Source organism: Penicillium malachiteum (genome assembly GCF_028827825.1).
Source record: "Penicillium malachiteum strain IBT 17515 chromosome Unknown utg000004l:1.0-4883003.0:1.0-4884900.0, whole genome shotgun sequence".
NCBI classification, from domain to species: Eukaryota; Fungi; Ascomycota; class Eurotiomycetes; order Eurotiales; family Aspergillaceae; genus Penicillium; species Penicillium malachiteum.
The window spans coordinates 3,429,884-3,444,907 of record NW_026643097.1 but is presented as its reverse complement, the minus strand read 5'-3'; the positions used below and the strand labels follow the sequence as shown (position 1 = coordinate 3,444,907).

At 45.6% G+C, this 15,024-nt stretch overlaps 6 protein-coding genes across 6 annotated transcripts; 2 read left to right on the top strand and 4 right to left on the bottom strand.

The window, feature by feature from the left end:
- Positions 1-1,378: 1,378 nt before the first annotated feature.
- On the bottom strand, positions 1,379-2,878 carry N7483_009360 (sulfatase family protein; the record flags this gene model as incomplete). Its single annotated transcript, XM_057092787.1, has 1 exon — positions 1,379-2,878. The coding sequence occupies one exon, from the start codon at positions 2,876-2,878 to the stop codon at positions 1,379-1,381; it is 1,500 nt and encodes a 499-aa protein (XP_056943961.1).
- A 724-nt stretch (positions 2,879-3,602) lies between these two features.
- N7483_009359 (MutS family protein MSH4) lies at positions 3,603-6,530 on the bottom strand (the record flags this gene model as incomplete). Its single annotated transcript, XM_057092786.1, has 6 exons — positions 3,603-5,050; positions 5,111-5,198; positions 5,255-5,374; positions 5,419-5,568; positions 5,620-5,979; positions 6,039-6,530. 6 exons carry the CDS (start codon positions 6,528-6,530, stop codon positions 3,603-3,605), a joined length of 2,658 nt encoding a protein of 885 aa, XP_056943960.1.
- Positions 6,531-6,933: 403 nt separating this feature from the next.
- N7483_009358 (uncharacterized protein) lies at positions 6,934-8,793 on the top strand (the record flags this gene model as incomplete). The annotated part of the gene is made up of 1 exon (XM_057092785.1): positions 6,934-8,793. The coding sequence occupies one exon, from the start codon at positions 6,934-6,936 to the stop codon at positions 8,791-8,793; it is 1,860 nt and encodes a 619-aa protein (XP_056943959.1).
- A 371-nt stretch (positions 8,794-9,164) lies between these two features.
- Positions 9,165-10,864, top strand: N7483_009357 (WD repeat protein; the record flags this gene model as incomplete). Its single annotated transcript, XM_057092784.1, has 3 exons — positions 9,165-9,389; positions 9,483-10,558; positions 10,621-10,864. 3 exons carry the CDS (start codon positions 9,165-9,167, stop codon positions 10,862-10,864), a joined length of 1,545 nt encoding a protein of 514 aa, XP_056943958.1.
- A 249-nt stretch (positions 10,865-11,113) lies between these two features.
- N7483_009356 (putative IgE binding protein) lies at positions 11,114-11,778 on the bottom strand (the record flags this gene model as incomplete). Its single annotated transcript, XM_057092783.1, has 2 exons — positions 11,114-11,437; positions 11,521-11,778. The coding sequence occupies 2 exons, from the start codon at positions 11,776-11,778 to the stop codon at positions 11,114-11,116; spliced, it is 582 nt and encodes a 193-aa protein (XP_056943957.1).
- A 995-nt stretch (positions 11,779-12,773) lies between these two features.
- Positions 12,774-13,878, bottom strand: N7483_009355 (TauD/TfdA dioxygenase family protein; the record flags this gene model as incomplete). The annotated part of the gene is made up of 3 exons (XM_057092782.1): positions 12,774-13,379; positions 13,467-13,676; positions 13,732-13,878. The coding sequence occupies 3 exons, from the start codon at positions 13,876-13,878 to the stop codon at positions 12,774-12,776; spliced, it is 963 nt and encodes a 320-aa protein (XP_056943956.1).
- Positions 13,879-15,024: the final 1,146 nt, after the last annotated feature.

Here is a 15,024-nt window from a genome sequence, read left to right as displayed (position 1 = left end):
TGACAGGGGAAGTTCTATACCACATACCTGCCATTCTATATGAGGAATATTCTAACCTTGGAAATCTCATATAATCCTTAACCTCATGGGGCTATCTAATCTATGACATGGAAGTTTAGGAAAATGGTCGCAGCACCTGGGCAACAGCTAATAAGAGGTGATATTCATGCAGTAAACTGCGCTGTTGTAAGAAATATGAAGCGAAAGCGATTTGAAAATTTGAACCCCGAAAGCAACTACCAATAATGGCGGGCCATGTCACGGCAGTTCTGTGCAGTAAAGAAGAATGTCGGGTTCTTCTCATACAGAGCCACAAATGGTAATATAAGTGGTGCGCCCACAACGGCATTCTCGTTAATTGTGATCTCCGAGTCCTGTGCACAGTATGGCTGTTGGGAAACGGCGGGCTGTCTGACGAGATGTTAAGAATTTGCTGCGAAAGCGTGGCAATGTAGGGAAGGTTCAAGGGAACCGGGCTCCTGCTGGCCCTGGACGCGGGTTTGGTTGCTCATACCAAACTTCAATCTCAGCCCAGTAAGTTGGCGTCTTTCTGGTATTGATGGCAATGATCAGTTTGGTGTGGTGCACATTCCCTGACTCCGAATTGGCGTACCACCATCGTATATCATGGTGGAGTTGGGGCCAGTTGCCATAGTTCAATCTCGATCATAGAGCGCCCGAAACTGATCGATCACCATTACCATGCGTCGTTCACCATCGGACATAGCAAGCCACTGTCGTGCATCAAGCCACTGGTTCTTTGACGTTCCATTGGAAAGAACATACTGGATTTTTTGCATAGCTGAGTGTAAATGTGGATTCGAAGGAAGGTGTCAGCTAATGTAGCCATTAGGGAGGCATGAGATAAACTCAGATGGAGGATATGGTAGACAGCAGGTCATTCTGGGTATTGGCTGACATAGAGAGTTAGGAACAAGAGCTATTGTAAGTATTGTTATATACGTCAATAGAAAAGACAAATAATTATAAGGAGGCTGTGTTAGAGTACCTGTAGTAAGATATTAAGGTAAGTAAGAGATAAGTGAGAGACAAATGAGAGATAATTAAGAGGTAAGTAAGAGATAGCCTTAGAAGTAAAAGGTTAAGGTAAAGTGAGAGGTTAAGGTGAATAGATACTAACAGTACTTAAAATAAGATTAAGGTCAAGAGGTAGCTAAAGTAATATAATACTTATATACTAGAATAACTACCAGTGATTATTTTATTCACCGTCTGAATAACGGGCTACAGGAAGGATTTTAAAGGAGATATCTTAAGGTTTAATATTTTATACCTACTACTTACTCGTTTTGTTAGAACTCAAATTAGCAAATTAAACAAATATTTGAAAATGGCTATATAGAATACCCAACAGAGCTCAGTGTCGTGGATGAACAGGTTCATCGCCAATTTCCTCCATTTTTTGCTCAAGCAGATGTGTCATCTGTTTCACCACATCGCTATACTTCGACTCATGATAGCAGTTGAATAGCTCTAATGGGTCCTCATCAAGGTCAAATAATTCCCACTCCTTCTCTTCTCCACCCAGCCGAGCTCCCTCAATACCGAAGCTCTCATTGTACCAATAAATCAACTTATACCGCGTATCCCGTACAGCATAGTGGGCATGGGCATCATGGATAATATCCCGATGCATCCAGTACCGATGATAGGCAAGTTGTTGCCAGTCGGCAGGAGTCTTCTGCTGCAATAGCGCACGGAAACTCACACCCTGCATATAGGTGGGCAGACGTAGTTTGGCAAAATCTAGCCAGGTTGGCGCGAAGTCCACATTGCAGATGATATCGTTGCAGACGCTTCCAGCAGCAATCTCCCGTGGATACTTAATCAAGAAGGGCATGTTGAAACTGTTTTCGTAGACAAGTCGCTTGTCAAACCACCCGTGCTCTCCGAGGAAGAATCCTTGGTCGGATGTATAGATCACGATGGTATTCTCGGATAACCCTTCTGCATCAAGGTAATCCAACACGCGACCCACGTTGTCGTCAACACTTTGGATTGTGCGCAGGTAGCGCTGCATATACCGCTGGAACTTGAACTCGGCGAGCTCCTTGCTTGTCTTGAAGGTGAACACTGTGCCGTCCTCTTTATCGATCAACTTCATCTTGGTAACGTCTTCCGGATTGGGAATCTTTCGTTCGTAGAAATCCCATGTATCCAGCATTTTTTCTCCAACGATGTGGGCTGGTCCATCTGGTTGTGCCAGTCCCAGATCCATGTATGTCAAATCGTCTGCAACACGCATCTTGGAAGCGGCGGCAGACTTGGCACGGTTTTTGTAGTCATCTGTGAATGTGTCTGGCACTTTGATCGGGTCTTTATACAAGTCCTTGTGTTTGGAATCACATTCCCAGCTGCGGTGAGGTGCCTTGTGATGACACATAAGGAAAAAAGGCTTGGTTGTGTCTCGCTCTTTTATCCAATTGAGACTCTTGTCTGTAATGATGTCTGTTGCATAGCCTCTTTCCCGCACGATCCCACTCGGTCCGATAAATTGTGGGTCGTGGTATTCGCCTTGCCCCGGAACTACCTCCCAGTAATCGAAGCCTGTGGGCTCGTGGTCCTCTCCCTCGCCCAAATGCCATTTGCCGACCATTGCGGTTTGGTAGCCGCCAACACGGAGGTGCTTTGCTACATTTGGTAAGTGCTTGTTGATCTTGGAGTCGAGGGTCATGACACCGTTCACATGGTTGTGGGTTCCGGTGAGAATCGCGGCTCGGGAAGGTGTGCAGATACTATTGGTGACATAGCAGTGATTGAATTTCATTCCTTCGTTGGCTATCCGGTCGAGGTTGGGAGTGTTGTTGATACCCGCTCCATAGCAGGAAATCGCTTTGGAGGCATGGTCATCAGCCATGATGAATAGGATGTTTGGACATGGGTCAGTCATGATGCTAAACGGTAAAAGAACAGATCAAATTCAAAAATGATTCACAGAGAGTAACTGGGAAATCTTGCAATTTAAAATAGGAGGGGAGCTATGAGGGCGAAGGCATGATTTTAAAGCTGGGTTGCGCCATTGGAGTGAGTTGGATCTTATTGCAGTGTCATTTGCGACACTTTTCTTGAGAACCCCGCAGCCTGCTTTCTTGCAGGAAATTGAATGGCGGAGAAAGATCAAATCGTGTGAGCATGCAATGCTTCTGGATCCACTACTCCACATTATACTCGGTCGTCGGCGGCAGTCGGTATTTGCTCTTTCTTATTGGTGAAAGGTATTCTATGCCCCACAATCCTTAAATCAGTAGCATTTCAACGGAAAGAAAATGAAGTACTAGTATTGGTGTATTTGGTGAGAGGATATTGGAATATACAAACAGAGTAGAATAAGCATGACATGTCAAGGTTAATGGTAGTTGACAGTACTCCGGTGTTTCAATCCACAGTCCATGCTTCTTGCCTATAATAACAATGATGATTAGGTAGACATGCAAAACTTGAAAATAATCAGCTAAGGCCAAACTTGAACTTGAGCGAGTGTCTCCTCTCTCCCCACCTTTGAATAAGCATATAGAAGCTGATAGTAAATATCCCTGCAAAGATTTTAAAGTCATGCTATTGACTGTCACCCTCATAATTGATTAATCTGAGTCGGTCTCCTGGCTGTCAGTATCGGAGTCAGTGTTCGAATCGTTTTTAATAGGATCCGAATCGATTACAATCGGACTCGAGGCAGAATTATGTTGATGGAATGATCTCTCCTCTTCTTGCATCTCATCTTCTTGCATCGAATCATCTTGTTTAGGCTCAGACAACAATGACAGTCCTCGAGATTGGGGTGGCTGCACAGACTCGCTACCGGTTTCAACAATTTGTGGAAAATCCTGATCAATACGAGCCATTTGAGCTGGAAATTCATCTTGAAGCTTCTTTAGCCAACGTCGAAGAGAGTCATCATCCATTATACCCTCACGAGCGATAACAAGCTGTTCACGAAGAGAGAGTAGCAGCTTTCTTTTTCGAGCGATGCAGATAGCACGCGATGGACTGTTTCGACGCTGACTAATTTCATCAAGAGCCTCTGAGACCGTGGTAGCGACATCGAGGATGGCAGGTGGAAGATCAACCAATTTGGCGAGTGCAATGCCGTATCGACGGTCTGGAACAGGACCCTCCGCTATGCGATACAGCATACTCATTTTGGCTGCATCGGGAGTAATATCAGCAGCCAGATGTAGATTGACAATACCACTCCGCTCGGAAAATATTCGGGCTAGATCATGGAAATGCGTCGCAAACCATACAAATGCATTACTGGCAAGTAAGGCTTCAGCCAGCGCAACGGCAATAGCGAGTCCATCATTTGTGCTTGTTCCTCTCCCAAGCTCATCAACGAGGACCATGCCTTGGGCCTGAATGTTACGCAGAATAAAGGCCATTTCACGCATCTCTGCAGCGAATGTTGAGACGTTGGCGTCGAGATCATCGGCTGTTGCTATACGGGCAAAAAGCTGATGAACAATCGGAAAGGATGCATACTGAGCCGGTACGAAGCACCCAATCTGCGCCATGACCGTCATCAAGGCCAGCGATCGGATGTAAGTAGACTTGCCACTCATATTGCAGCCGGTGATAATCTGAAAACGGGTCTGGGGTGTCGCATAAGCGTCGTTCGGAATGAATGGTCGTGCATGGATTTGCTCCCGAATAGGGTGGCGCCCAGCCTTGATGGCCAGGGTATTCGTCAGCTCTGGGCGAATATAATCATTATTCATTGCTAGTTGAGTAAATGCTGCCAACATGTCAATCATGCCAATCCCTTCACTGATTCGGAAGAGCCCTGAAATCTCTGAGCAGACATCATGGAGAAGCTTTTGAATTGTCTCGTCGCTAAGCCCAATCACTTCGTTATGAGCATCTGTGATTTTTTGATTGATTTTCAACAGGTCAAGAGTTTGGCATTCGAGGTGATTTTTTTTCCGATACACATTGATGAAAATCTCAGGGATCTCCGTATCGTTGCAAGGAAGCGAAATGTAATACTGGCGGGCAGAGTCGTATTTGAGATCCAGTTCGATGTCACATGTTTCTTCAAATACTTGCATCAGCAACGGGATGGGATAAATGATATTGGTATATCAATAGCTACCTGCTAGCTTTGCGACAAGCTCCGCGGCATCAGCATTTGCCTCCTTGTAAGTCTGCCTTGCCACGTCGAGAAGACTATTCACACCAGCCTACCCAAATCTGTTAGCAAGGGTTAATTGGAAGGGAAATGAGTATTAAGCTTTACTCTAACGCAGTATATTCTTTGATTCCGAAGATCAAGAGGTTTGCTTTGGTAGGTGATGTGCTCATTCAACACACTATTGATGAGCTCCTCGACAGCGCGATGGCCCGCAGGACGGCATAACTAAATTGTCAGCCTGGGTACCCGACTGAGGAAAACCAACATACTTCGCGAATACTCATGAGAAGCTCGCTATCGGCTGCACCGAGCGCCTGATATATCTTGTTGATGGCCGATACGTATGTTTTGAGCATTATTACGTTGTTGACAGACTGTTCGACATACTGGATGGTCTGTTTAGTAGGGACCTGAACGACCTAAGTATACAGGGTCAGAAAAGTTTAATCTTGAGAATGGTTGATACCTACCAAGCTGAGGACTTTATCGGCATCAATGAACCCCTTTAAGGCCTCTCGAACAGACACAAACATATCTTCCTTGGTTGACAGATCCTCCACCGCATTATACCTGGCCGTCAATTTGACCCTCTGAACGGAAGGCTGAAGAATGGTCGCTCGGAGTAGCCTTGCTCCCATGGGTGTGAGTGTTTCATTAAGCAAGCCATAAAGGCTATCTCGGGACTTGGCATTGTTCAGGTTTTGAATCAACTCAAGGGAAACGATGGTTTGTAGGTCAATTGTCATGGACCCTTCGGATGGCTCGAACTTGATTCGTAAGGAGTGAGACACGAATGTACGTTGAAGCTCCGATTCAACATACTTCAATACCTGTGAACAATAGTGGGGTGGTTAGATGAATGCATCGTCTGAAAGATACGATAACGTACCGCAGCAAAACAGCAGGCGGCAAAGTAGTTTCCACACAAAGCTAGTTTCAGTGAGTCGGCATCGTCTGGGAATGACAGTCGATTTAAGTATTCCAACCCTGTTTTGTCTGACCAGTATCTGCGATCCAAGAAAGTGAATATGGGATCTGACAAATTTTCTTGGATCATCCGGCGCAGCTTGGAATCATTGGCGGTGTTCATGAATAGGATCTCACTTGGCTCAAACACGGCAATCTTGGTGACGGCTTTCACGTAGGTTGGGCTATCGCAAAACTGACATAGAACAACCTCGGCTGTGACGAGATTGACAAAAGCCAGACCAACTGTGGATGAGATTCCTCGTGATTCACTCACAGCGCAGACAATCTCTTGAGCCGCGACACTTGTTGCTGTAGTGGTCGGTCTGGCAGTTCCCAGGCGTCTACTTGAAGACGGTCTTGAATTCAATGGAATGAATGAATCTACTGAATATTGCCGGATAGAGAAGGACATTTTGTCGAATGAAATGAAATTGGGAATTTGGTGAGAAAGAGAGAGAAGTTCAGACGAGACTACTTTCTCGTCCTGAACATGTGACATCCCACCACATATGAAGTATACTAATTAGGAAAGTGCTAGTATTCAGAATTTATACTCATTAATATGAATTGCACATCAAGAGTAGAATATATTACTACTATATAATAGCATAGAAATTCCTATAGTATAGAAATGTGGATCCTTTGATCCTATAAACCAATTATATGCTCCTATTTTATTTTCATCCAATCATATCAGGCGAAGAAAATGCGGAACCCAAGTTGAAGTTTCTCAGTAATTTATGATCTTTTTCTCTTGACTTGAGATGATGCGTTAAGGGAATTCTTTTTGACAGGATAATCTTACAACATACAGTATGTCTTCTCATCGCCCACTCCCCATGTCTGGGGTATGGGAGAGTCCTGATGCCTACATTAAGGCCCTCCTCTCCTTCTCAACTACATCGCTACTCTTCCTGAATTTGTGTGGTGGCGTACATATGGTCGACTTTTTGACCCGCCAACCTGATATGTATACAACACTACTGCCGGAAGAATGGAGAGTTTTCTTTGAATACCATGATGTTCAAGATATTATCCATCTCTTGCTACGAGAGGATATTGAACAATTACAACATGCTGTCGACCCTAGTTGTCGCACTTGGAAGGGAGGGGCATTCCCTCCCCAGAGTCTTTTAGACTACATTTCCAATGTTCGCCAACTGACACTTCAACGAGAAAATTGTACCTCAACTCTGGAAAAGGTCGACTTGCCAAAGCAGGTAGCCATGCGCATGAACAAAAAGAAAGTTCACGAGGTCGAATGCCTTTCGCGATATGTTGCATCCCTATCAGACACTGTTCATGAGTCTCGAGGTGAACCAGTCTCTCATATTGTGGATTTTGGCTCTGGGCAGAATTATCTTGGACGAACACTGGCCAGCTCGCCGTATCATAAACATGTTATCGCAATTGAGCGTAAACATCAATACATCAGCGGGGCGAGAGACATGGATATTCGAGCCAAGTTGGCCAAGGATCCAAAGGCTGTATATTCGAATAATGATAAAGACTTGAAGTCAGAGGATGGGTCAAAAGCTTCTGTGGAAGTGATTATTCCTAAAAGCCTTGATAGTCATCAGCTTACAAATGATATCTCGATCAACAAGGATACAGCTGTGACACAGATGCTGGACGAAATCAGCCTTGAGCCAGACGAGTTACTCGGATCTCTCACCAAAAATCCCTCAAGAACAAAGACGGTGAAGCCAGAGATGGATCATCGAGGTACTCTCAGCTATATCGAACATGAAATTCAGGATGGCTACTTGGAGCCTATCATTGACCATGTCGTTAATCCACCCACCGACTCTACTGAGATTTCAGATGCAGGAGACGGTGCACATAATGATGCCCAAATAATGGTTGTTTCCCTTCACTCTTGCGGAAACCTTGTTCATCACGGCTTGCGATCTCTGATTCTGAATCCCTCGATTGTGGCCGTCGCTATGATCGGCTGCTGTTACAATTTGTTGACTGAACGCCTCGGTCCAGCCACTCATAATCTCCCTATCCTTCAATCTTTACATCCTCGACTCGATGAAACTGGCAAATCATATGATCCGCACGGGTTCCCTATGTCGAAATACTACGAGGATTATCAAAGTCCCGGTGCAACCACGGGCATGAAGCTTAATATCACAGCACGTGCCTTGGCCGTGCAAGCTCCATACAACTGGGGCTCTGAAGATAGTGAGATGTCTTTTACTCGGCATTACTTTCGTGCTCTTCTCGAGCGTATTCTCGTTGATCGAAATGTTCTTGCGAAGCCCCATGTGTCGGACAACACCTCTGAGGGATCCCACTCGGCCCAGCGTTCCATTATCATTGGATCGGTTTCCAAGGCGGCTTACAAGTCATTCAATTCATATCTTCGTGCCGCTACGGTTAAAATGAGTCAAGATCCAATATATGGTGCTCGGGTGCAGGAGCATATCGCTACCATGACTGATGAGGAAATCCACCAGTATGAAACCCGCTACTTTCATGCGAAAAAGCATATCAGTGTTATGTGGAGCTTGATGGGATTCAGTGCTCAGCTTGTTGAGGCTATCATTGTGGTGGATCGATGGCAATTCTTACGGGAGCAGGACTCTGTTAAAGAATGCTGGGTTGAACCTGTTTTTGATTATAGTGCCAGTCCACGCAACTTGGCAGTCATTGGTCTGAAAAAGTGATAAATGATAGGATGAGTCAGTTTCCTGTAAATAGGACTCGAATTTGAATTTATTGAATTATTTCTGCAATTTAGTCTGTGTTGCCAGTGGCTTGGTTGAGTAAAGCTCTGTTGACGATGGAGAATGATTGTGTGATAATGTAGTATGTTGAATCTTAGAATTTCTCCTATCATAGTAAATGGGGGAAACCACCAGCATAATAAGAAAACCTCTGGAATACTAAATTCTAGACTGATCTTAAGATAAATTATCAATCTCATGTAGATCTAAGATAGATGTCTCATAGATCTGATCCCGCTTATCCCGATAAGATAAGGCGATAAATTTTCTTCCTTTTTCAACTCCCGCAACGTTAAGAAAAGAAGAACAAAATGGCGACTCTCTTGCCCCCTCCTAGCAAGCGCCAGAAGCTCGCTCAGGCCGAAAAGGCCCGGGAGCAACAGGAGATTGAAAATATCCCTACTGATCTCGGCAGTGTCCGTGTGCAATTCTACGACCAGGCCACTGGCAATGCCACCGGTCCCGCAGTCTCGGTCCCCGTCGCCGATGCGAACGTTAAGAACCTCGAGACTTTGTTGAATACATTGCAAGGAAATGTATGTATTGTGTTATTGGAATCAATTCCTTCCTTGGCGCAACCTCTGTCACCTTGATTTTTGGTACCTTTCTAACAAATAATTATTGAACAGGATGATGATGGACGAGTTCCCTACCGATTCACCCACCAGTCCGACAAGGAAGGACAAACCATTGACATTCTTCGCGATGTGTACCACTCGCTCCTTCAACCCGGAATCAAGACAACCGAAGACACAATCTCTCTTTACTTTACCCCGCAAGCCGTCTTCCGAGTCAAGGCAGTCTCCCGCTGTGCTGCCTCCATCGCCGGTCATGGCGAGGCTATTCTCGCAACCTCTTTCTCTCCCGTTTCCTCCTCAACCATGGTCTCCGGAAGTGGCGACTCGACCGCTCGAATCTGGGACTGCGATACAGGAACCCCGTTGCACACATTAAAGGGTCATACCAGCTGGGTCTTGGCCGTTGCTTACTCGCCTAACGGAGCCATGATCGCAACTGGTAGTATGGATAACTCAGTGCGACTGTGGGATGCGAAGAAGGGCCAGGCGCTTGGTGGACCTTTGAAGGGACATGCGAAGTGGATCACTAGTTTGGCTTGGGAGCCATACCACTTGCAAGAATCTGGACGACCTCTTCTGGCGTCGGCGTCTAAGGACTCGACTATTCGTGTGTGGGATGTTGTGTCGAAACGCATTGAGACTGTTTTGACTGGACATAAGAGCTCTGTTACTTGTGTGAGATGGGGTGGTACTGGAAACGTCTATTCTGCGTCCCATGATAAGACTATCAAGATCTGGAACCCGAAGGATGGCACACTTATTCAGACTCTGGTGGCGCATGCTCACCGTGTGAACCATCTCGCTCTTTCTACCGATTTCGCTTTGCGTGTTTCTTACCACGATCATACTGGCAAGGTTCCTGCGACAGAAGCTGAGAGGGTTGCTGCGGCCAAGAAACGCTTTGAAGAGGCTGCGACGGTGAATAATAAGATTGTTGAGCGATTGGTCTCTGCTAGTGATGATTTCACTATGTACTTGTGGGAGCCAACTAGCTCGAACAAGCCGGTTGCCCGACTACTGGGTCACCAGAAGGAGGTTAATCATGTTACTTTCTCGCCGGATATGGCTTATATCGCTTCTGCTGGTTTTGATAACCATGTCAAGTTGTGGAATGGACGAGATGGAAAGTAGGTTTATGTTGAACATTCATGATATTTTGCTCGTCCCAGTTGCTAACGGTTCCTCTTAGGTTTATCACCACTTTCCGTGGTCACGTTGGTGCCGTTTATCAGTGCTGTTTCTCTGCAGATTCACGTCTTCTGGTTTCATCTTCTAAGGACACAACGCTCAAGGTGTGGGATGTCCGCACCGGCAAGCTGTCTGTGGATCTTCCTGGTCATAAAGACGAGGTCTTTGCTGTGGATTGGAGTCCCGATGGTCAAAAGGTTGGCAGTGGAGGTAAGGACAAGGCGATTCGGATTTGGCGCAACTAGACAAAAGTATAGAATGACAGATACCCTTTCCTGATATACATCAATCAAAAGAATTGTTTATATAAAATCGATCAATGTGTGCACTGGTAGTGAGCTACAGATGATTCAAGTTGAATCAAGTCTTAATAAATCATGAATTGGAGATAGTTGGAATTATGTACAAAGCTATGCAACGTATTCAACAAATAAAGCAATACTATGAACGCCAGAAATGAAAACACTTGCCAAGACACTCAGGTTCTATGACGCTTAGATATACTGCCAGGCAGGAACACCGCCTGTGTATGTCAAGGCCAAAGCTGAGAAGCCAAGGCAGTCAGCCACATCGCCAGAGGGAACAGTAGCGTTCTGCATGGCGGCAAACACCTGCCAACGGTTGTCGCTAGTTGGGCAAGCCATGAATCCCGTAGCACCCCAGCCATTGAAAGTGTAGTGATTCCAGGGCGAGCCAGCCTCATAAGACAGACCACCGACAGCTGATCCGGCCGGGATAGAGGCGGAGTGAGCCTGAGTGAAGCTCAGGGCACCAGTAGGGTCAACATAGACCTGCTGACCACCAGGAACTTCGACGTCCTGTTGATTTCATATTAGTCTCTCTATATTCACATTTTCTGTCCCATGCTATCTGGAATTGGAGGGTTGTGCCAATCACGTACCATAGCGTTGCCACCTGAAGCAAAAATGGTCTGGTTACCAGGAGGGCAAACAATACCATCCACGTCGGGGCAGTATGAAGAGGTACTACCACCGAGCCAGAACTTCTGACCGTCTGCATTCATCTGTGTGTAGTGGATGGGGGAGCCGGAGCGAACGGCCATCACACCGAAGGATGGGGGAGTGGAGGGGGCGACACAGGCAGCTGGAGCAGCAGCAGCCAAGAGAGGGAGAGCGATAGAAGCGATGACGGTCTTCATTTTGGCAGTTGAATAGAAGAATGGAAGGTGAGATGTAATAGATTGTTCAAGTTCTTTGTCGGGTTGATTGTTTCTCAGATTTCGAGCTGCATGCTCCCCCTCTTTATATAGCCAGGGATGGAGCTTGCATATCCCTCATAAGGAATGCAATCACCCCGCGTCCAAAAATAAAATAAGGGTCCATCGTGGTATGTCCCAAGGAACCAAAGTCGATGACAAGGACAGAGCTCTTCAGGGTCGGCCATACCCGATCAGCGGGGATTTCGAGTGGCGATTACGATTGGCCATGAGTGAGACAAGATGATTTTAGGCTCGTTGTGATGTGACACCGACCCTCTTGAAGAGATCGCTGGTGGCGCCGAGCTACCAATGTCTCTCTTCACAATCCAGAGATGGTATAGTGCAGTGTCAATTATGGCCGTGCTTGAGTGAAACAAGCGGTATAGTAAACAAGGAAAAAGGGTCTAATGGACGGACGTTGGCGGGTCCGTGTCGTATCCGTGGTTGAACTTCAACAGGGTCATCACAGCCACTTCAATTCAATGAGTACGGAGTACATTTGAGTATGTTCAAGCTCACCTGTGTATGCCAGTGGTTGTTCCAAGGTTTTTTTGCCATGTTCCAGGATGATCTGGTTCGCTTATCGAGCAACCCGTTTATAACCGATTCTATAACATTTGGAATGTGACTTTTCAGTATCATCGAGGATTCGAGATCCTTCGTACTAAATGATAGTAGAGAATTTTCTCGAAAGTGAATATCCGGTCTCCACATAGAAACTTGAATTGATGAAATTATTCCAGGCTAGGATAACAATTGACTGGGGAGATGTGGAGTAGGTACCGAGGTATGCTCCATGTCTCACTCTATTCTTGTATTATGTATGGAGCTTATGCTGATGGGTTCGCCAAGATGATATGATCCAGAAAAATACGAGAAAATGTCATTCAAAGTTAAAAGAATAATATGCACAGGATGTCACATCCACTGTCATCTCAAGGTAACCCTTGTCGAATCTCACTGTGTTCATTCAACCCCCACGCCATACTACTCCCGTCATGAACTGTAGCCCGTCGCATATCACGTCGATACTTCCCCTCAAAACTTCCCCCAACAGCTCGATGCATAACACTCGTATTATCCCAAAGAACTAAATCGCCTGCATCTTTCCACTCAACCCGAAGTACATATCGCGGTTGCGTCGCATGCGTGAATAACTGCTCGAATAGTGTCTTAGACTCTATCTCGTCTAGTCCTTCGATGTGATGGATATGCGCTGCCAGATACATGGTTTCCCGACCGGAAGATTCATGGCATTGTAAGAGTCTATGTCGACTCATTGGGTAATCTTCTGGGTTCATGTCTGCGAATGTAGCCGGCGCTGCGACTTTACGAGAATGCCAGAGTGAGTGTGCGGCGATGTAGTCTTTCTCTCGTAATTCGCGCTGGATACTAGCAGGAAGCTCGGCAAATGCAGTGCGCACATCGGCGAAATCGGTTTCGCCGCCCATATTTGATGGTGGGAGTTCATGTGCTCGGAGGAGTGAGTAACCAGCTCGCCGAGGGTTGAAGCTTGAGTCCACGTGGAATAGTCCATTTCCCTATTATCTATTAGATCCTGGAATTGAACCTTGGAATACAAAGACAAAATTTGAATCCGATAAGGAACTATGTTAAGAACATCTTACCTTATTCCATTCTCGTCGCACATTGTCTAATGGAAATACCATTCCATCTAGATCAATGTTACTAACATCGAATAAACGCTCATCGGAAAGTCGGTGTGCCCGTCCACCGGCTATGTAAGGTGTAACATCGTCCAGCTCGCCAAACTGAGATGCAAACTGGACGTGATGAGCGTCGTCGAGACCCGTTTTTCGAAATACACATACGCCGTACTAGATACCCATATGGTTTAGTGCATACTATTGTTATTACTGGAGAAGTACATACCTTGCTGATGGCATTTAGAATCTCTTGGAAAATATCGTCTTCCACTGGGCGTGAGAAGTCTACACCACTAATCTCGGCGCCGAAGCTAGGATGTAGTTCTGTGATAGTGAGGTGGTTGAATAGTGTAGGCTGTGTGAGGCCGGGCATGATGGGATTAAAAGATATTAGATGAGGCTATTTATAGCTGGTTCAACTGGTATAGTAGTTATAACAAAATACCTAGGTAAAGTCATGCGTCCTTAAGTCTTGAGACCATACTTATACTGAGGAATCCGAGATATAAGCTTTGTTCTGTGTTGACATCGGCTCGAAGAGCGTGGTGTGCGGGGAAGACTCGGACTTCTGGCCAGATGATAACATGACTTTGATAGTGACTTCTATATACAGTTTAGTTTCATCTTATAAGGGAATGGAATATTAGTGGAGAAATATTCCATGTATAATACTCAGGTAGTAAGTACCTTAAAAGTCAGACGTCATCGTGCATATACCTGCATGTAAGAAAGAGGCATGCATCTGGTCTTGTTACTTAGATAGCCAAGATCCAACTATGAGATAAAATAATTGAGAAGTGGAGTTCCTACTGATGTAGTATCTTTGCCGAGTCTCTATTAGATAAGAGATGCCCTTGAAGCAAAACCCATTGAAGCATTGGTATTTGAGTAACTGACAGCAATATACATGTTTAGTAAATGGTACTCCTGCAAGGCCACCCAATAAGAAAAGCAATAAGTAAACATTGATCTCAAACTGATAAGCGCACAGATCCACCTGCATGTGGCTCTCCTGGTGATCTCTTATCTCTCATTCTTCACTTCGCCTCCTGGCCTCGTCAGATGTAACCAGAAACGGCATATCGCGTTTACGACAACACGAACACCAAGCCGTACAATGTGAAGTAGACAACGGTACAATTATCGGGGATTCACCATTTAGAGTGGATCGAGGCTTCATGCAACACCCACAATCAAAGGTGCAACACCCTCGATATTGTCGACACTGATGCTCATCTCTGTGATGTTGTTCCCGTTTCGTCTTCCTCATATCCTCCCTGATCCACGCTCCTTTCGGTTGCCGAAATGGTAACTCCTTATACCTTATCCATAGATCCCGAGCCTCGCCCACAATCTGTTGAAGCTTCTCTTGGGAGTTGACTGAATGCCTTCTTTCCGGGATACGTTGATATTGAGGTAGGTTTTCCTCTACAACTTGAACGCTCTCGCCTTGCTCTACCATGTATATCTCTTGTTGCTGGAGCTCACATAGTCGACTAAGGATATTCTCCTTTTCAGT